This window comes from Branchiostoma belcheri, unplaced genomic scaffold (genome assembly GCF_001625305.1).
Source record: "Branchiostoma belcheri isolate BF01 breed outbred unplaced genomic scaffold, Haploidv18h27 scaffold106, whole genome shotgun sequence".
NCBI lineage: Eukaryota > Metazoa > Chordata > Leptocardii > Amphioxiformes > Branchiostomatidae > Branchiostoma > Branchiostoma belcheri.
In genome coordinates this window covers 1,098,897-1,121,088 of record NW_017802447.1, presented here as the reverse complement: position 1 = coordinate 1,121,088, position 22,192 = coordinate 1,098,897, and the positions used below count along the sequence as shown (strand labels likewise).

The 22,192-nt window shown below is 43.0% G+C and overlaps 4 protein-coding genes across 5 annotated transcripts in view; 2 read left to right on the top strand and 2 right to left on the bottom strand.

Moving 5' to 3' along the window:
• LOC109479137 (prosaposin-like) lies at nucleotides 1-2,501 on the top strand. The gene is made up of 8 exons (XM_019781008.1): nucleotides 1-152; nucleotides 595-674; nucleotides 1,056-1,181; nucleotides 1,380-1,485; nucleotides 1,626-1,663; nucleotides 1,875-1,952; nucleotides 2,132-2,194; nucleotides 2,369-2,501. Exons 1-8 carry the CDS (start codon nucleotides 101-103, stop codon nucleotides 2,468-2,470), a joined length of 645 nt encoding a protein of 214 aa, XP_019636567.1. The 5' UTR covers nucleotides 1-100; the 3' UTR covers nucleotides 2,471-2,501.
• Nucleotides 2,502-8,736: 6,235 nt separating this feature from the next.
• Nucleotides 8,737-13,971, bottom strand: LOC109478986 (dickkopf-related protein 1-like). The gene is made up of 3 exons (XM_019780823.1): nucleotides 13,491-13,971; nucleotides 9,949-10,246; nucleotides 8,737-9,782 (listed from the first exon to the last, which is right to left on the bottom strand). The coding sequence occupies exons 1-3, from the start codon at nucleotides 13,665-13,667 to the stop codon at nucleotides 9,538-9,540; spliced, it is 720 nt and encodes a 239-aa protein (XP_019636382.1). The 5' UTR covers nucleotides 13,668-13,971; the 3' UTR covers nucleotides 8,737-9,537.
• Nucleotides 13,972-20,005: 6,034 nt separating this feature from the next.
• The window catches only part of LOC109478736 (igLON family member 5-like), a 27,303-nt gene continuing 25,116 nt past the window's right edge, over nucleotides 20,006-22,192 (top strand). Inside the window, exon 1 of the mRNA XM_019780510.1 lies at nucleotides 20,006-20,252. Within this exon, the coding sequence (XP_019636069.1) occupies nucleotides 20,220-20,252 (33 nt within the window). The 5' untranslated portion in view covers nucleotides 20,006-20,219. The remainder of the gene's footprint in view (nucleotides 20,253-22,192) is intronic.
• Nucleotides 21,334-22,192, bottom strand: part of LOC109478764 (DNA polymerase beta-like) — a 9,048-nt gene continuing 8,189 nt past the window's right edge. For both annotated transcript variants that reach the window (XM_019780523.1, XM_019780531.1), the window contains exon 14: nucleotides 21,334-21,979. In XM_019780523.1, coding sequence (XP_019636082.1) covers nucleotides 21,879-21,979 — 101 coding nt within the window. In that variant the 3' untranslated portion in view covers nucleotides 21,334-21,878. The remainder of the gene's footprint in view (nucleotides 21,980-22,192) is intronic.

Sequence of the window (22,192 nt, the reverse complement as noted above, 5' to 3'; positions counted from 1 at the left end):
TACACAGCTGCGCACCCAACAACAGGAAGTTGGGAATACATAGCTAGCTGTAGACACGGCTTCTTCCCGTACCGTAGTTTCTAGTTAGGTAAGAGGAGAGATGTACCGGTGGTCTGTTATCTGTGTGTTTCTCTGCGTGCTGGGTCACTACGGTAAGTAGGCAGCTGGTTTGCGTTTTGTCATAGTATAAGTAAAGGTCCGGTGAACTGGTAGAACTTTCATGGTGACCTACATTATTTGTTCAGCAACACAGCGCTACAAGCTAAGGTAAGCGGTATACGTATATAATGTTTAACTTTAAGAGGATGGCATCTGGTCTATAGTGTTCAAATCTTGTGTCGAAAAAAAGATATCTTCTATAAGGAGCAAAAGTCTGATGGGGCTTTGACCAAATGTCCAAGAAAAAGTGAAAATATCTCGGTTTCGCGCAGGCGCAGACCGTTCTGCTGACATTCTTCCTATAGAATAACAATAGTGCAGCTGTATACTAAATACCAATCCGTTTTAGCATCCGATGGCCCTTTACATTTGCATTTCCAGAGTTGAATGTGTTGAAAGTAGTGTTTCCAATGATACTACGTTTTCTGTTTGTAGCATCTGCGCAGGCGCAGCACAAGGAGATCAGCAAACAGGCCTTCTCCATCCACACAAATGAAGTGCAAGATTTGAAGCAGGTAAGGAATCTACTGGGTGAGATATGACAAGAAATTAATATTTGTGAATATTCCTTGCTGCTGCAAATGCACAATGTTTACCTTCACAATGGTCTAACAAACGTCTGCTCTGTTCATTCTTAGTCAAACACATTCATATATACGATGACCAGCGCTAGCCCCTTCTCTGTCCTGCAACTTGCAACATAATCTAAACACCAGTTACTATGGTGACAGACGCCCGGTCCAGGTCATTGACCGTATTTGTTTGAGGAAGAAGAAACAGAACAAAAACAATGTGTTTTCTTTCTACGAAGCTAAGCATAAAAAACGCACATTGTGATGATATATAATTGACAATATATTTCATGCGTTTATTGTTTCTTTTCACCTTTCTGGAAGTGTTTGGAGTGCCTGAGTTTGGGAGAAGCGGTGCGAGCCGAGCTGGCCAAAAGCGACACCCAGCAGCTGATAATGAAACTGCTGGAGAAGGCATGCATGCTCTTGCCAGCAGCAGAAAGCTCTCAGGTGATTAAAGGTCTACTTCTACTTTAATGACATGTATAACATATAAGTTCAAATTGATAATCATCATCGAACTACTTAAATTTAGATGATCTTCAAAACATGTTCTTACCCTTTTACTGCTTCTTGTCAGAGCAAAATTGAATGAAGTACATGTATTTGTATTGCATTGATTTTTTAATTGTTCGTCTTTCCCTGCAGTGCTTGAGTACTCTTGATAACGTTGGCCCGATGTTCATGGCATACCTGATAGAGAAGCTGGAACCGTCGGCGGTGTGTAAGGACCTGGGGATCTGTGATGCTGCAGGTGAGAGTAGAAACATTCCACACAACTGTCGTGCCTTTGTACTCCTCTAGGGGGCCACTGGCAGATGGTGTAAGTCGATTAGGTTGGTCAGTGGGCGGTTAAAGAAGTACTGAACTCTTGTCTTTTTTGTTCCCACATAGGAAGCGCACTGGCAAAGAAACACAGCAACAACTTCAAGGTCAGTTAGCAACAACGTTTCCCCCATGTGCACCGCTTCATGTGTCAACAACCCTGACAATGTTTTGTTACTTTGAAAGGAACAAAACATTGTATACAATTACATCTATCACCTTTCTCTTCTCTGATTCATAAGTACAAGTATAGGAAATGTGTCGCTATTGTAAAGCTTTTTAGATTTCATTTTTGCGCCCATCTCCTTGTCCTGCCAGGGCTCGAATGTGACGATTGAGTGCCATCTGTGTGAGATGTTGGTCAGCGCTGTGAAGGACGAGGTGGACAGTTATCAGGTAAGATCTTAGATTCATCAAAGTCATATATACATGTACCATGATATACATGTATGTATAGATACGGCCAAAAACGTTTCAAATTTAAAGGTAGAACAAAGAAGAGATATTCAATTATTAGTGCTGACATAGCGAACTGATTTTAAAAGTGTTTTGTTACTCCATCTTCCCCCTAACAGTGGTACATCAAGGGCTTCATGGATGACTTCTGTGCGCGCCTGCCGGTCATAGTGCAGACCGAGGTAGGTTTTACCGTTATATTTTCCTTAGTGGAAACTTCACTAGTCATATTGTAGGCTAGGTCTACCTAGAATTGGCATAGAATCTCTGACTAGGAGCATAAATAGTTGATTATAGACTAACGGCTTCATAAGAGAGGAAGAAGATATTAATTCTTCTCCGTGTTTTGTTTCCAGTGTCAGACAATGGTGGATGAGAAGTACCCGGATGTCATGAAGATGCTGGACCAAATCCTGGACCCTCAAGTCGCCTGTACCTTCCTCAAGGCGTGCCAGTAAAACAATGGAGACACTTGCTAAATACGGTAAAAAGAGGCAAATGTCAATGAAAGCCAAAAGGCAAGAAAAAATATGAGAGAAAGATGTTCAATGTCTTCAATCTCAATGATAACGAGAGTTTTAAAAATAATTTAACACACAGAACAGTTTATAACATGACAAACAGAAAATCCTCTATCCGTGCTTTCATTCTTCTTTAATGAGGAGGAAGGTTGTACACATAATAACCATATGTTCCTGTATCACTCTGTAGTCTGATGTGCAAAGGTTTATAATATAAGTGGATAAAAAGTCAAGGAAACAGCCAGCCGAGGCTGTGTTTCTCTGTAGCAGTCTTTGCTGAAGTTTTCTAGTAGTGAGAATCAAACCGCAAGGTGGCGCTTCAAAGGGCGAGGTCCTTACCACATAAAACACGAAGTTCACTGTTTCAACAAGAATTCTGGAACAAGCAAATACCTGGAAAAGACATGTAATAGAGTTGAAGAATTTTTGCTACCCCTTTTTTAGCCACTACAAAAGGCGATTATTATGTTGTTTTTCTTCCGGCCAGGTGTGGATAGAAATCTTCACGCACACCTGCACCGAGTGCTCGAACTGTCGTCTGCGTTACCATAGCAACGAAATAAGGGGTTCTCTGCACATTACATGAACATCAGGGTACAAAAGATTTCATTATAAACCATTTCAAGTTACAAATCCATGAAATGTTTCTACGTAATAGATTTCGGTATCATGATTATATGCATGTAGTCGTTTTAAATTTGACGTCCGCTATCTTGATTTCCAACCAAGTTTAATAACTTTTCTCATCGTTTCCAGCCCAGTCTTGGTTGCAAACTGTCAAGCACTCTGCCAAGAGACGACATAAATAACTGGATTATGGTGGTATTATTTTTCAGAGGGGTGATTTTTTAACAAAAAAAATCACTAAATTTCGTATGATCCGTTCGCAAGTTGTCAACACAAGGATAAAGTCTCACCCACACAGGGCATGACCGGTCATTGGTCTTTCGGGAGGAGAATTGAGAGAGAAAATGTATTTGACACCGTCAATCATAGTACTTATTGCATATACACTTTTGTAATTGCTGTCTGAATTGGTTGTACACTTTTCGTGATATGCCACAAGTGTTTATTCAAATTATTGGCTTTGATTTTACTGACGTCCATCCAAAAACAGATTTCTTTTGTTCAAAGAACACAGCTACCGTAAGACCGGTATGACGTGACATCCGAAAGCCCGTCTTAAATATACATGTAGTCTAAAAATAATTTGTTCAATCGCTTTTAATATCGCATATGCTATGTTTAAAGGCTTATCGGGGCTTTGTAAGTGACGTACGCAGTACAAGAACAGCTTGTACTTGAGGCAGATTAGAAGATATGAGGGATGTGGAGCTATTATTAGATTATGCGGATGAGAAACGTCAAGTGGGCGTATGGGGTATACGTAATGATAACCTTAGCATTGAGCTACGCCCTCTTGTGGCCAACATTACAGGTGCAACTTTTCTATTTTGGTAGTGCCTTGTCCGATAGATTGAACATTTTTGTACGGTAACATAGTATATATTTACCTGGCTTGGCAATCATTGCACAAGGTTTCTTGCATGTTGGAGAAAATTACATCTAAAATATATTTGACATATAATTTAGATGTAATTTTCTCCGACATGCAAGATTTTATGTTAGGGTTTGCGAAACGTATAGCTGCTACGAAGTCTCATGCAAGGAAAATTCAATTTCCATCAACATAGAATTCATTTCAAACCCGATGCGCCACGAATTGAGGACAAATGGTGATCACGCGTACAGGAAGCGATGATGACCTTACTCCAGCCTTAATTCCCGTCTTAAGCACGTATTGTCCTAGCTAACAGGGCTGGAAAAGTCCAGCCGAGCCGTATCGGAAGTCTTGTCTTTAGCGTGCATGCTTGAGGTGCGGAAAACCCTTTGGTTTAGGATGAATTCATATAAATATCCCCCAGCTGTAAACATAGCACGACGTTTGTGATCACTTCTGCAAACGCGATAATTACTGGAGGCCAGCTGGCTGGCCTTGAGGGAGAGGATGCGGTGCGAAAGTGTTGACGGTGAATAGTTTGCTGTTGTTATTGTGCCTATATTGCTGTGGGTACGTAACTATCCTCTGTATGTAACTTGCTTGTCCGTATATGCAACATAGGCCATAGTATCATCCCCAAAACGGGGGGTCACCGAAGACGTTTCATCGTCTAAAGGACATTTCACAGCCTTCTAAGGATCTGTAAGTCTTTACAAATAAACTGCGACAAAAATCATACTACGTAGGTGACCGCGCTTTTGCATAGGTTCCGTCGTGGTTGTTTACCTAACATTCTGGGATATTTCTCATGCCACGAAAGAAACGCTCTAAAAACACTAATCACAGGTGTTGACATTTGTGTGACACCAGTAAACACCGTGGACATAGTTCTCAGGTTATGCCCGTACCTGGGCATTTTAAGTCGCTTCGGTCAGGACATTTGGCGGCATTTTAAAGGCTCAGCTACATTATGTAACCAGCTCCAAACATTTTTTAAAAGACACAGTGGGATATCTTTAAAATCTCTTGTTTTCAAAACTGTAGATTCGCAGTTCTCGTCGCATGTCGGGACGGTATTGGGTCGGATCTTTTGAGGTATCCCACAATCCCCTACAGAGATGGGGACCACAGTTGACTTCAGAACCATCTCATGTATTTAAAATGACAAGCCTTCTCCATCGCGACATGTCGACAGACAACTGACAGACCCCCAGACGACAACTGATGACAATGATATGATATGTAGCAGATCTTTCCTTGCCCCGCTGCAGACCGCATAATTATGTGGAGACAGTTTCTCACAAGACATCGCGCGGGATGATTAGAACGTTCCGGCGGCAGGGAGGAATGTCACGTGACACGTTACCATAGTGACAGACTCTTCCGCTGACTGGACCGATATATGTGGAGGACTTGGGATTTTTTCATAATTCTGAGGAATGGTTACTGCATTCATCATTACTTCATTTCTTTCTTTCTTTCTTCATGTCCAAATGTTCAAGTCAACTGTAGAGTTTCAAAATGCGCTTTCAAAGAAGTATTCCATGCTTACAATCTCCATTCCCATTCGAGTTCTCTTACAGCTCTAATCAACAAGGTTACAACCTCCTTGCTCTAATATAGAGCAACTACATTGTGTACACATCGCTATGAATAAAATGGTAGTTAAAATCGACATTTGGGGCACCCCAGCAGATACCCCTGAGTCTCCTTGACCCTGCTGTACGGTGGTGGTTGTTCTAACCTCCTTGGTCGGACCGTACCCGTGGGTTATGGATGTTTGTGTTAAGTGTGCTCTCAGTCGAGGTGTCGCCGAGGTCACCACGGGTCACAGATTCCATGTTTGCCGTCAATTTGTCAACGTCACCCCTCTCCCGTTTACCTGGGCGCCATCCCGAACCCGGGCGCCAGATCTCACCACAGGTATGACCCGTCACTTGGCACCGGTCTGAGATACCCCAGACTCGTCTGTACCATACACAACAATGTCACAACACAACAATCGTCAAAGTGTCAGCACCGACGGATAATTACTTAGTACTTACTGAGGAGCAGTGAAATAGATTTCATGGCGCCAGAACGTCGGAAACGACGTTTTTTTTTAAATTTACAGTCTGATTTTGATCACAGGGAAATCTGGTCAGGGTCATCAGTGAATGACTCTTTGTTTTCTGATTAAGAGAGATTGCTTTTGGAAATAATTATCATGTCATTTATGACGTAACAAACACATATTTCTGTAAAGGAAAAATGCAACTGAAAAACACCTTGTGAACGATGGAGTGTATCTATAAAAATGTTGATTATTTGTTGTTAAAAGGTCCGCCGATTTTCAGCAGGAAGTTAAGAACTGAGAAAGATATGCAGGTGAGGTAATGTAAATAATACAGCGTCCTCTTGTTTCGCTCTCGTGGCGCCAAAAACTGTCAGAAGACCAATCATAGTCTAATGTGACGTACAACAGACCGGTAGTTGAAACGCAACATTAATTAGTATGTTACACTACAGTCGATTATGCGGGAGACAAAAAAGGTGTGCCTAGTGGCATGAGTGGTTTACTGTAATAAGGGAAATATTTCCGACGTCTTTTATTGTGTACTGAAATTCAAGAAAACTTTTGGAAAGGGCAAAAAAGCTGTCAATATTTATATAGACGGTGGCTTTATCTCATCTATTTATCAGTATTTCTCGACTTCAAATTTCTGCTTTTTTTTGCATAATCTTTCCGATTTTCAAAATATTTTACTCAACATCTAACGTGATTCGTTGTCTTCCGCTTGACAATCAATCATTGTAGATCTGCTTTGTTAGTCCCTAGAATGTACATGTACCAGGCAGTGAAAATATTTTCATTGAATATCATTGTAACTTCATAGGCGCATGTCATATTTCCCAAAGTCAATGACTCAGTACTAGTTTTAAACTGTTAAACGTCCCCAACAACGTCTCATGATATCTAGGTCTCTACCACACTTCCTAAGGTCGGAAATCACTCAAAGTTTACGATGCTTGATCGTTCCGGACATTGGGTAATAAGTGCCCCCCTCCCCACCCACAGGTTCCGCTGGCACTTTGACAGATCGTTGACTGTGTGTTCATGATTATAGGTTAAATCGACTCGCCTTTTCGCCGGGAGCATTTCCTGCGTATCTGGCTAATATAATATCTCCTGTTTATGAAAGGACGTTTGATCGGAATAATAACGGGGTTTGGACAAGTTAAAAACTGTCATTTACCTGGGAAAACAGACAATGCTGAGTTTTGTTTGTGATTAGTATTTTAGATTTTAAACGTGAACAACGGACAGCCTGGCCAACACAAATCCAGGAGAGAGACAACCAAATAGATCTTGCTAAACGCAAGGAGATAGCTGAGATTTAAAAAAAAGGTGAAATATCGAAAATTTACGATGTGCTTTGTCACAGGTTGATGTTGGTTGGTTGGTTGGTTGGTTGGTTGGTTGGTTGGTTGGTTGGTTGGTTGGTTGGTTGGTTGGTTGGTTCGTTCGTTGGCCAGTCGGTCGGTTGGTGCTTGCTTGCTTGCTTGTACTGCAAAGAAAAAAAATGTGTACTGGAAAGATAGAAGAACGGAAAGAACACTACGAATACAAAAGGAATTTCGCCCCCTCCCCCAGTTTTGTATTATTAGCATATGTCTCTGAGATGAATATGATTTTGTCTGCTCCTGACTTCATGTAAGTATATTTTGAAAGGGACGTTTTTTTCACGCAAATCTAAATATACAGCAAACATGTACATTTCATCGCTGCCTGTTGTACCCACAGCGGAAATGCCCCCATTCTAACTTTAGATGAGTAAGAACACCTTCCTTCAGTAAAATAAACAATGACAACATCGGCGGCAACAAACATACGCATCCATACGTATGTGTTGACACACCAAACGAGCTACGTTTCTCAGAAAACAGCGAAGTCGTCTCACACGTCCACACATCAGACAAGAACTCCTACTGTTATCGTTCAGACGCTGACAACTTGCGATTGGTTGCGAATTAGTCGGGCATCGTCCGCACGTGACAGATTAGAAAGATAGGACCGAGATACGACTGAAAACGGACACCAAACGATATTTCTACAAACTTGGAGCTTTAAATTCAACCCTTGCTACAAATTAAACATCTATCCAATTATCCAACACGGATGAACGTTCATGCTATCCAATTCTTGTTTGTTAACTAGTTTTATTGTATACTCGAATATAACTACAATACACGTACTATGTTCGATCAAAATATAGGCCTTGTCATTGTTGATGGCAAGTGACTTTGGAAGATTTTTAGTTTTTTTTTCTTTTTAGAAGGTCTGAAATGTCTTCAGTAGTGGAATAGGTGCAGTATCAAATTTCTCTTCCTGCGAGGGTACTTTTTAGTGTTTAACATAGTGTTGTCTGATATCAATATTTCCCCTAAGGCAAAACAAGAAACTAAGTCTTTTCAAGGTCTGTCTACACTGTATGTGTAGCCATGTGTTCTAGAAGAATGTACGGTAGAATACCTGTTTTTTCTCTAATATTAATGTTTTCGGTGTGAGATACAAGAGGTAGAAAAGTGGTCTAATATGATAGCGGCATTTCAAACGTTTGTAAAATGATTGTCATTCGATCTCAATTTACAAAGTTGGATATCCTAAAAGACAGACAACCTAGTCGAGAATTACCACATCAAAGAGACAGCTCACTCGTTGTTTGTGAATATTTTTCATGGTTTATTGTCAACAAAAACCACAGACTTCTGTACAGGTAAACCTCCGAACTCATTTAAATTACACAACGGGAGAGAGTATTATTTACAAAGAGGCAATCATATCAAAATAAAGTTATCTGCAAGAGCACATCTAAATAAATACAATCTAGATAAATAGATCTCGAGTATTTTGTAGTTTACACAGCGCCGACCGGGTCGAAAAGTCGTCGTTTCCACGCCCCACGCATAGCAATTTTAATTTCAGTCCAGTCTGCACTGATAAAAAACAGAGTACACAAAAATGAACAGCAAAGGTAGAAAACGTCTGAGGTATTCGGCCATGCGTTAACTTAGAAGCGGTCATTTGATTGATATTGTAATTATCATAATGCTTCCGGCAAAAAAATTCTTCTTGCTTCTTTTTTATTGAATAGCGGAAACCCTATACAGTACATGACTACAGTATTGGAACAAAGATGGTCTGTGATGTTACAGACGAGGGTCGTCTGATACTTTTTCTATTATTTCAGCAGAGCTGAGGGATTTTCTGACACATCGCTAATGACAGGGGCGGTATCCCTCAAAGTGAGCGGGGATTAAAGCCAGGGCAGATTTGTAACAGTTTACTGAGTCCGGTGTGTGCTTTGATGCGTCTTGTTGGGCCGAAATTGGAGCGGGCGTCCTTCCCTGCTGCCTGCTGCTATAGAACAACACTTGATATCTGTCCGATAAACTCCTGCAGGGGTCGGAAAACTTCCCCACGCCTCAGGATAATAATGTCCGTCCCACGTGGGCTGTTGTCCTACTGCTGGCACGTGTACAGTCTGGGCTTCCCTTCCACCACCACGTCTCTGCTCGGCCGGCACGACAGCTCCTCCTCGCACGGACACCTCTGGAACAGCTCGCCGGGGACCGTGCGCTTGTCCGGCCGGGTGCAGGCGTCTCCCTGCGTCAGCATGGGCTTGCAGACCTTGGAGAACCAGTGACGCGCACAGCACAGGCCCACCTGACAGTCTGACGACCTCAGGCACCGAGACCAGGCCGAACCTGAAACATACACAACACACATGGTCAGCGACATGTTAAACAGACGTGGAGACTTCAACAATGTCAATGTTTTTCCAAATTCATGACATAATTTCTGGAGTCATGCTTCTTAACTTTACTTGAACCATAGTAAAGTGTAGCTCTCCGTGAATTAGTCGATTCTTACCTCGCTGAAAGGTTTCCTTGGTGTCCTGAAAGGTCTCTCGGCTGTCCGCAGTCTCAGTCGTCTCTTCCACCTGCGGCTCCTCCTCTCGTTCCTCTCCGTTGTCATGACGACGTCCCTCCAGCGCCACTCGTTCCCGGGGTCTGACGCAGATGCCGTTGAGGCAGACGTTCCCCTTGCAGCACATGGAGTCGCGGTTACAGCGGCGGCGGAGGCGGCGGCACGGCAGGCAGACCTTCTCCTCCCTCCGCCCGTGGCAGAACTCGTCAGCATTGCAGGACTCGTCGTCAAAACATCTGACCTGAAGGGAGGAATAAAAAACAACATTCTGTTAGTGCTGAATACACATATAACACCAGGAAATGCTAACTTATCTACTTCTTTCACCGTTAAACAAGACATATATGACTAGAAGGACAAATCAAAATAGCCCAAAGGCAAAACGTTACATGGCGATGACAACAGTTACCGGACAGGCAACAAATACTTCTTTGCAAAAGGCGGGAAAAAGACGCCAAGCTTTGAAGTCCAGAGGTGAGAATCATCTGGGTGTCGGGGTCCGTTTTTCACAGGTGTATTGTGGACTTTTCCGATCATCTGCCGAGTTTTTCACAGTTGACCTGAGAAGTATTGGCGTCTTTTTGACACAGTCGGTAATTAAATCCATATATTTGGGGAGATCTTTGTGTGACGATTACTTTGTTGGTGTCCAATTGTCTTGTGGTATTAGCATTTTCTGATCAAAGAATATGCAAGTCTCAATAACACGTCTTAATAAGCAATACTGTTATAATCTGAAATAACTTCTTCGCTATAAAGACATTAATTAGTGGAAAGAATCTTAGAAATGCTTGGTCGGATACTAGTGAAACAGACAAAACGGACTGAAAACACATAGACCACGCGTTCATGCCGAGAGACATGTTCCTACACCGACATACTAACATGAACGCACCAGGCGACAATGAGGGGTTCAAAGCGGTCAGTCTGAAGCCGCAAGACGGTAGACCGGAGCCACGCGCTCACACACCCTTGTCGGGTCGTGTTGCACCTCCCTGCTAATACGCCGTGAGAACGGAGAACAAATCCTCGGCACCTCTCTCGGAAAGCCGCAACACCCCACTGTGATGACAACACCCCCTTTTTCTCGCCCGACAGGAGAAAAAAAATCTCCTCCGATATTCCCGTCCTCACGCGCGTCCTCCAATGTCATTACTGCTAACCAAGGGTGGGAAACCGGCTCACCGATGTGAACTCGGTAACTCTACCCGGGAAGAAAGAAGGGATTGGCGAGAGATGTAACAACTACCGATCCTTTAAGACGGTTAAATCTTGTCACGGAAAGTCGCGAGGCTTTGAAGTGTTTCAAACAAAGACCAGGAAAGGCGTCTTCCCGGGGATCAAGATTGGACCTTACTGTCAAAACAGGCCGGGGAGACCAGTTGAAACGTTTCCGGATTTAAGATTTGAGCCTGTGCGAAGTTGGGTAAATGAAGGCGCATGAAGCAGTGTCAAGCGAGCTGGTGACGTTTTGGGGGAGGCCGACAATCGTTGAACGGTTGGGGTACAGGTAACAATAGCCAGGCTGGCAAGGTATTATAGAAAGCCCACTGAGTGCGCTCTCTCACGACAAAAAAGAGGGCTAAACGCGAACCCGGTTTAAGAAGAAAGGGGCAGTTTCACAGGGTCGTGCCAGATGAAAAGGAAGGCTTGCCCTGTACCAACTACCACCGGAGGTTCCGGCTTTTATTCTCCTCGATGCTTTTCATTCCACCTTTTCTTGCGGGTGACAGAAATAGCCACTGTACTTCAGAATAGAAACGTGGCTTTTCAACGTCTTTGAAGTTCCTTCCCGGAACTGCACAGAAAACGCTTCCCAGTTTCGAACTAATTTCAGTCAGTACATGAGGAATTTCGCATGAAGTATCTGTCTTCGCCCAGAGCAAGGAACCACGGTTGATGTTTTACTGTTGTGAGTGGAAACTGGGCGCTCATTACCTTTTACATGCGTATTTTGGGATCAATATTTACTTCGGAAATCCCCAACAAAGAAATTTGTTGTCGCTCACAATACCTGCTCGTACCATAATTATACAAACTGAGACCGCGGTGAGAAAGCGAGGGCACTTGTGGATTTTTTGGAATTCATCAAAATGACATGTGCCGATCTTCGTACAGCGCGTTCCCGTCACCTTAAAACTATGCAGCGAGTCCGGACGGTGATCTCATCCATGTTGCCGCTGATTATAATCATTTACAACCTCATTAGGGAGGAAAACTGTGGTTTCTACATCCTCAGTCTTATGTTTACTCGCACTGAAGCACATCTCTGCAAACACGTTTTAAATCTCGCGAGACGCAAGTACCTAACACTGGGCTAATCTGAAAGGCCGGTTTGAAGAAATCTCAATAAAGAACGGTTGGCAAATTTGGCACTAGCTACGGCAAGTGCACGGTATGTTTCAACAACTCAGTTTGTGTTAGGTGAACATGTTGCCAAAACAGAAACGCCGCCAGCGATAGCAGAATGAGCTTGATGTTTAGATAGAAACGGAAGACCTTTTCACGTCTGATGTACCGTTCAAAATAACAGCAAGAACGTGATGACTTGGCGTATTGTCCACAAGTCTTCTTTGTAGGGTACCTACGCCCCAACCTTGTGTGCAGCCATTTGCAGCAAGTCAGAAAAAAAGACTGACAAGTTTGAAAATAAATGCGGACGGCGCGACCAGTTTATAAAATTCAGTGTAGCAAATTACTAGCAATTTGATGGTGCTTTTTCCACAGCTTGTGTCTGATATATCTTTACCATTGAAAAGACCACGAAACGATCTTGCCAATGTATGTTTGCTGAAGATAACCTCGCACCCCGGTCGTTCGGTAATTTCAACTGCCACGATGGATCACATCTCTCGCCACAGGTGCTGACGGACTAGGATTTGATCCATGAGCCACACGCTGCTTCCCAACACACGGGAATAGAACCCGTGTCCGGGGGGTCCGGACGACATTTGTCGGTACCCTTGTTCTACAAATTCACGGCTAAGCACCAAAATTCTCATGAATATAGGAATAAAATGGACGACCGAAAACTTAGTCGATATTCTATGACAACGCCATTGCGCCTAGGTTTAGCTACATTAGCAAGGAATGTGGACACATAAAAGGCATTATGAGGGTAAAAATACTCTTTGTTACAACCCAAAAGCTATTTCTGACGAAGTGCGTCAATAGCAGCCAAATGGAGCTTCCCAAAAAGAAATCCCCCAATCCTGTCAATGTGTAACCACGGTTGACCTCCAATGTAAAGTTTTAGTGGCCGAACGTCAAACAGGTTTATGGCAGTTACACGTAGCCATAACAGACTCCCAGGCTGGTTCAACACGTGAACCGTGTGTTGAGACACCCTGTCCTTCGGGGCAAGTGCCCTGGACGTAAGAACACGTACCCTGGAGAGTCACACAGCCGTGACACTTTAACCTCACCAATAAATAAAAACGAAGTTAAGACGTAAAATAATTTCAAAGAGCCGTAACAGAACCTACCTCAAATGTTTCTTCCTCCACCTCACGGCTGGCCTCGTTCTCCGTGACTGTCGCGTTCCTACCGACCGTCTTGATGTGGTTGGTCGGCGGCCTGACGTTGTTGGTGCCGACGACTTGTCGGACCATCACGGTGATCAGGACGGCGAGGAGGGACAGCTGTAGCAGGGAGATCGACATCGTTGTCCTCGGTAGTAGAGACGAGCAGGAGAGTAAATAATAATCCAAGTCTACGGTGTGGACAAGTTACGGGAAGATCCTTGTCGCGGAGCGGCTGGCACGAGTGGACGGGAGCGGGAGAAGACGGGCTGACTGGGCGAGAACAGCTCGGGAACTGACACGGCAGCGGCCAGACCGGGTTTAAATACCAGCGCCGACCCGATACGTCAACTTGTGCGCTTTTTCATCAGCGCCGCACATGAGAGGACGGACCGACGCTGTCAAAGATAATCTGGAATAATTTGCTTAATTACCTTGGCCAAACTTTTTGTCTGTAGTGACGGCGGGCGCCTTTGTGCGTTAATTTGCTCCCAGGGTTCCCGGCGTGCGTTCAAAAGGAAAAGAAGGCGGGGCCTAATGGTGGTTATTGTTTCAGATGGGGGTTGCGGGTGTGTGTCGAGTCTACTTGTGGCACCTTCCGTGTGAAAATTTGACTGCCTTCTTTATTTATGGCAGCGTTTCGCACGTCTTTGCTAAAAGTCGATAAAGTCCCCGAACTACACCCTAACTGTCCTCCTCTCTCATTGGCCTGCTCTTTTTTCCGACCGTCAGGGTGCTTTATTGTGTAACGGCGGCATGTGCAGCATTCTTTTAAGTGACAGCCACTCAATAGCATTCATTCCGACTCAAAAGCACAAAAAAACGGATTTTGTAAAGACTAGAATGGGATAGAAACAACAAAAACACTCTATGGACGAAAAAGAAACGTGGCGCACACTTACGAGAAAAAAAGAAACACAAAGAGAACGCAGACGTAAAAGGTCATCAATTTTCTTTCACTTGACGACAGAGAAAAAGTGAACTCCTTGTGCTTTGTTGTAGGCTAAGACAAGACAACTTTAAAATGGCAGACTAGTGTATAATCATCATTAGGACCGCAAATTCGTCTCCCTTTTGTGCGAAGAAAAAGACCAGACCAGATCGATTGCCGTTGGCTTGTCTCCAACAGAAGCCGCGAGGAGAAAATTTACCCAAGCATTAAGTGTTGTCTCTGAAATTTAGCAGATTACTATTCCCCGTTCCAACGTATTTAAGATGATTTCTGCGCATGATGTTATAGAAGTGACAGTTTTCGGAAATCAAACACAAAGAAATTGGTAGCGATGTCAGATTTACTTGAATTTCTCACTGAAAGTTCATTTGAGGGGACATGTCGGCACGGTGACTTTACACAGAACAATGGGTTCAGTCGGCCGTGTGATTGTCGCCATTTTTCTCCCCATTCGCACTGCTGTGACAGAGGTGGTCACATCGGGGTGATAATTAGGGAACGAGGCCCCCGGCGGGCTGAGAACCGCGCCGGCGGGACATGCGGGCAGTCAGCCGGGTGGAAATCCGCTAGCTGGCGGCACGATCGCCCGGGAACACCAAGGGCACAGGCTTCAGTTTGCCGGGACCGTCTCAGAGTCAGACCAAGTCCTTGCTCAGACCACGTACGCCAGAAAAAAAGAAGGAAGAAAAGAAATGAATTCTGTTGTAGTATTTCCTTGAAGTTGAAGGGAAAGGGATGTGCGGTTGACCGGACAGGAGGGAAAAGGGAGAGGCTAAGAACGCTCACATACATCCGTTCTTTCGACCACGAGTGTCAGACAAGTTCCAAATGTTTTCCCTCACACCTGTCTATCAGAAGACTTTCGTCTGTTTCCCAATGCGCTGCCGTGGACGGGGCTCGTCCGACACCTGAATAACGCCGGCGCCACGGTAACCTTCCCGCCGCCAGCTGAGAAATATTCCGCCCCGACTTTCTCACATACTTCCCGACAATTTCTAACCATTTTGTTACCGACGCAATCTGAAAGAATTCGGCGCTTCCCTGTCCATGCGGCGAGAGCGTCTGGAAACGGGTGAATCCTTCTCGGGGGATTATTTTGCAGCCACGCGCGCCAGACTCATTAGCGTCGCTTGCTTGATCCGGAAAAATAGCCTAATGCCCGGCTTGTCACTAAACATCTGTCATATCCATCCTTACGACTCGTATTTATCTTTGTTGTCTTTCTTCGCTTGTTTGTTATACATTTTCTTTCGCACAGTAGAGAACCTAATAGTGAGGAAGGCCACCCATGGTAGTGTCCTGTACGGGAGATCTGACAACACATCACGGACAAAAGGCTTATCGGAGAAACTGTATCAAAGTAATACGTGATTACCAGATTATCACAGGGGTAAAGGTGCCGACCTGTCCCCGGGGTACGGCCGGACAACAGGGAAGCGGGGGAAAGGCATGCGTGAAAAAAGATTCCGCCAGAAAAGACCTCGGACGTAGAGAAAAAGACATGAAACCAAGCGGAACAGATGGACACAAGGCGCGGGTAGGTCAAAAGACTGCCTTTTATCCTCTTTTCTTCTTTCCTTTTTTTCCGTTTCTTTCTTTTTCTAGAGGTGTGTCCGGGTCTACGTACGTTCACATGACGTCAATATTGGACATATATCGGCAATAAAAATACATTGAAAGTTGCCTGTTAAACTAAGGAGGTTGGTTAAACTTTAAGGTGCATCAACCGAAAGCTCCTTGGAAATGCATAAAGTAACCTGTTTCCTTTCTACGACACTTCTTTAATATTTTTGTTCCAAGGGTTCTTAGGACTTCAAGAATCCAACCGCCTTATGGTTCAAAAGAAGTATTGCCTCCCTTACTTTCAAAGATTGTCATAGGACTTTTCAAATCATCTTTAGTTTATCAAAAGGAGCAGCAGTATCTAATGTCTCCTGGCACTGGCTCTGTTTTTTTCTCACAATTTCAGAATCAGAGCTGGATACTAGTAACCCCATGGGAGCAAAGTTATCAAAAGTGAAACTCTTTCGGAGATTTGATGAATCAAAACAAACAAAACCCTAGCTCACCCCTTGCCTTATCCTTGACTGACAGGAAAATCGGACTGTTTATTGCAAAGTAATCAACAAATAACGAATCACTTTGACGTAATTAGCGTCTTCAAGATTTACCTTTCAATGTACCGAACAAAGGATTCATCAAAATAAAGCAGACCAATTGTCACTCAATAGAATCAACGTCTCAATCGGCTCTGTCTTTTGTCAAGAGATATCAAAGGCTATTTTTGATTGGTTTGTTTATGACACTGACGTAACAGTCCGTGGTAGACAATGACCATATGTTGTATGAAGTACTTGGCCTGAGTGCTGTTGGAACGTTACAGAAAGTTACGCGTACATTTCCACACTGAAGTGTCAAACTGTAGGCACGGGCTGGGGAGGCTGGCGCGCGCGTGTCTGTGTTTGTGAAGGGAAGAAGAAGAAAAGAATACCGCCAAATTTACACGCCGGTCCTACTACTAGTATGTTCGGCCGTCCTTGTTTATCTAACAACGCCGAAACAAATAACTAAATATTATCGGAAATACATTTTGCACTATTGCAGGATATACTGGTTGTTCACTAACCAAATACATTTTCAAATACAAATACAATGCCAAAATTTCACGGTGGTCTTTTACAATAGCTTATGACGAACATTCGTGGGACAGTCGTGGCTGTGTTGTAAAACCGTAAGTTCACGAGGATGTGTAGTGTGTACGATAAACGTCGCAATGTTCTCTTCCTCTTGGGTAAACTGACGGTACGAAGGCGTCTTGTAACTTTCCTCCAACATTGATCTATGAAAGGATATTTTGCCAATTCAAACGTCAGCAAGGAGAAACCAGTATAGAGTCTTCAGTCAATAGTTATGCTAAGGTATTTACAAGGTAAAAGGTAGAGATGCCCCCATGGCTATAGTGTTTTTTGAGGCACAGTGGGTTGATGATCCACTGTGTCTAGGGCACGGTACTGGAAGGCGGAGCCCTTTCCTTTCACCGACTTTTAGTCTTTACCTCCCCAGGTACCCATTGTTTAGTCCTGGGCGGAGTGAGGAAAGTCGTGTGGTGTAGTTTACATTTCTACATAGTTTGCGTCACTCCCTCTCCTCTCGCCATGGGCTATACACCTGCAAACATGCCGGCACGCCGCAGCAGTGACTTCACCGATTACGACGGCAGATAAAACACAACAGCTTGCCTTTTGTGGTCATCTATGCACGGAGGAGAACAAACAAGAGGCTAATAATTTCTAACAATGACCCGTTCACCTTGGGGTGTTTAGGAAAGAATTACAGTAACACCTGTGCGTAAGTGTTCGGTAGAAAACCGTGGGACACAGGATCGACACAGGTGTGTTCTCGTAAACACAAATATGCGTCAACAACACCGGGCAAAATTACAGAGGAATTCTGCTAATCTTGTACTGCTTTTCGGTCTTATGGTCGTTTTTTAAGGATGATAATCACACAACAATTGCGTTGCAATGTTGCCATTTTTGTGTTGAGCGCTGTGCGAACTATGAAAAGACTTTGTAGACCATCAGGTATCACGTTGTTTGGATCTTGAACAATTCCCCGACTCCAACTAAACCAAAGTCTTTTAAAAGTCGAATAACCGAATACAGGTAACACGTGGTCCACCACAAAATGTTCTTGTAACATTTACATTATGTAGTAAAAGGAAATTTGATGCACTCAATAGCGCGGACAAATGTCCTTGATTTGATGTTACCAATATTACATGTCAATATGTCTATCCATACATGCATCTATTTTATATAGTACTTCATTCCAAAAGTGCAAGTAGCCGAGACCAAATCATGTCTACGTGACATTCTTGTTGTCACACATTGTACATTGTTACTATTGTAGAGCAATAAAGCTCTTTAGTACACTCACTGCCATGATATGAGCAGGCGAAGGTCAAAAGGTCACGACGGTTTGAGGCGTAACCTGTAATAAATGACACAAATATTGTCGCGACATGTCAGTTTATCGCTGTAGCATATCGGTGAGGTCAGAGGGATGGAGTGTTGAATATGCGGTGTTTGCCCTTGTTCGGAAATGGTCTTTATTTGAGTAAATGAACACGAGATAAGAATCGCGGGCTTGTCCTTACTATTACGATAAATGGTGGTGACAAATATGGAATGGAATGTAGGGAAAACAGTGAATGTTTGAAGGAACCCACGATGTTGTGGTTGAACGTCAAACCTGGAAGAGTCAAACTAAAAACATACGTGTGTATAGTAATGTGTTTGATATCATAACTGTTGTAATAAAACGCCAAATAACGTTATCCATCATCATCCATAGTCATATACCATGGTTCAAGGTTTAAAATGACCTAACTGGGTTCAGAGCCCTTCTATGCACTTGACTATGCAAATAAAGTTTGCCTTCATATTTCATAGCCATCAAAAAGCCTGTTTCGTTCGGCAAGAGCATTTACAAATTAAATGTATTTCAATTTTCCACTGCATCCACTGCGCAATACTAGTACTTCCACGGTCTCTCCTGAACTGGTAGCTTTTCAGCTTGATCATAAGTAAACATAGCCGAACTTTCTGTGTTCGTAGCGCCCTCAGAAACCCTATCCCCTGTTCTTTCTCCGGAAGCTGCAGACGTGGGTTGTGTGATCCCTCACTTTGATCCACCTGCAGCGTGATTCACCACGCGTACAGCCCGGACCGTACCCGGACCGGGACCGCCATTCACACCGGCTTTACCCGGCTTAGGCCCGCCAAAACTTTCAACAAAACGCGTGCGTCAGTGGCTGGGCCGCCGGTGGTTTGTTGATGCACGGATCGCTTGCCGCGGAGTTCTGGCGTGGAGAAACAAATTTGTGCAGGACCTGGACAGGAAATGAGGGAGGTGAAGAGTTCATGGCTCCGTCCTGCTGACCAGAACAACCACTTTATAATAAGGGCCACATAACCTTCGTTGATTCATTCTATCGGTCAGGCGTTCGTATCTCATCTTTGCGGTTAAACGAAGCAGGGTTCATTCTAGTCCGGATGGGGCCATCGATAGAACTAACTAACAAATCAATTAAGTTAATCAAGCAATTAATCGATCTACATTACAAGCATCGTAAATGTTAACTGAACGTCCATAACAAAAACTTTGAAGAAAACCAAGTTACCAATGGAGGGGACCCATAATAAATTCGGGGAGACGGATCAAGTCTATCAACTGAAATAAAAGTAATTAACAATTAGATTGAAAATAAAAACGTCAGATAAAAAAGTAGAAAGAACGCTACAAAGATAATATAATTCTAAACCTGAAAGTATAAAAATATTCCGATGAAAACATCGTATTTTTATGAATCGTTGAAAAAAATACCAGCAGAAGCAAGAAAGATGTTTCCTCATCATCATCTACCGGTTCGTTACACTCATAAACACCTGTTTCCCTTAGAATCCTCCAGAGGGCGTCGTACGATCGGCTTGTGTAAATCACTGTCAGCTCGGGAAGGTTAGAGCGAGAGGAAACATTGCCGGGATGATTAGGCCTGGCACCTCTTCAAAGCAAGCACGGTTCCTGAGCGTCAAGAAAGGCGTGCCAACCCTGAGTCACCCCACAGAACTTTTAATCGGTTGTCTTGTTCCGAAACCACAGTCATTTTCGCTACAATAAATCCTGCAAATGAGGAGTAATTACAGTAAATGGGAGGATGATGTGGCGACTGTGGCCAGATGAAGGGGACAGGAAGGGCGGCAGGAATGGCGGTAAGTGGTGCCTCGGACGTCCGGTAACATGCCTGCTGTATTGACAGGGACAAAACAGATGTGGCATTCTCGGAAATAATAATCCGTTATGGAGGAATTGTAACAGAGAGACAATGTGATATAGAACTAGGAGAGATACAGAGGGAAAATTGTGCGGAATTTGAGTTTTTCGGTCCGCTCTACTCCTTGGCAACGATTTACGATACTCAAAAACGTCACTGAAGAGATAGGTTAGGAAATATAATCATGGTAATGAAACAGATTTTGTTTTAGAAATTATGAAAAATATTACAGCGTGGGTACGCAATATTACAAACAGCTGGTAAATGTTTGGGTGTGAAGATGCTTCACAGGTGAAGGGGACAAGATAAACTCTAAATCACCCAAAGATGGAAATCTATCATCAGCCTTCAGCGGCAAGAAAGAAATATTGGATGGGGGAGGGGTGCAAAACTTAGAAGAAACAACAAAAACAAGAGCATGTGGTTTCCCATTTATTCAACAGTCCCATGCATTGCACCCTTTACTAGTACATTACCTCACATATGAACAGATGTAACTTGAATAACAAGTATACATGTGATATAATTGAAACTACGAATAGGCATCACATGATTATGATTTTCTTCAGTGCAGCATGCAATTGGTTACGATTCATTTCTGTATTCTCTCAATTTGGTACTGTTGACGGTAACTAATAAAATTCATATGATACTAATCTGAGGAAGCTTTAAAGTGAACAGTTCCAAGATGCTAATAATTTTACCACATAAAACAAAGCAGCTGTTAAGTGTCATTTGTTGAGAAGTTCCGGCTAACTTCCTGAAACAGATATACACAGAAGTGTGATGTTATAGTTACAGGCCAGCTGGCATGTGGATACAAATAACATCAAACATAGACTGATAACTTTTGTTTTAACTTATAAGCGGGACTTTTTTTGCCTGTCATGAACAAAGTTGTACTTGATTGCTTTAAATACTAGTAATGTAAAATTACTTCTTGACCAAAAGTGTATTTCACTAATGTTACACATATCTTTTATTCTAACACTTACATTTGCTGATCTACTCAAGTATCAAACAACAATGGCATTTGAAGAGAATAAGTCAAATGGTTATCTTTCTGTTTTCGTAACAGTCAAGAAAGTGAAGACTGTTTTGAGGTTGCAGACTCCCATTAAATCTCAAACAGAATGATGTGACATTGCTTTCCTGCAAAATACATTACAAATACTTATGCTTCACAATTTCTCTGCTCTATCTGGCATGATATAAAATGACTATTATAGTAGTGACATAAAACAAACCCTAGCTGTTTCATGTTTAACTGTACAGTAATCATTGGGAACATGTAAGACCTTCACTTAGAAAGAGTGTTGAAGTCTATGTATGAATTTCTTGGAAAAAACAATGATTGATTTGACATAAGCTTCACCCACATTTTTAAACATGGCAAGTCCAGAAGATTAACTTCCCCTTTCACGAATAGGTACAAATGCACAAATACCAAGCAATGTTCCGAACTGTCACCCCCTTTACAACAATAGAAAGATCCAAATTCAGTGACAGACTGGATGCTACCACCGAAATGCAGGGGTGTTGAGTGATGTTTGGAGCCTGGTTGTTATTGGCCTTCGCTCCTCTGTGATGGTTTCAGGTACTTCATCTCGATGATATCAAAGATGTCTTCTTCTGAGCTGACAGGCAAGGCTTCCCCTGGCACACCTGTGAAGTACGGAGAAGGAAAAATTAGATACTGTGTAACAGTACTATATAACAAAAACATTCAATTACTTATGTAACAAGTAACAAGAAACATATACTAGTATTTCACACATTTCCAAGTGCAAAGAATACTTGTGATGCATTAAGAATACTAGTATAAGATATGCTTCATAGTAAAGCATAATTTTCAATCCCCAAAAAAGATATTACAAT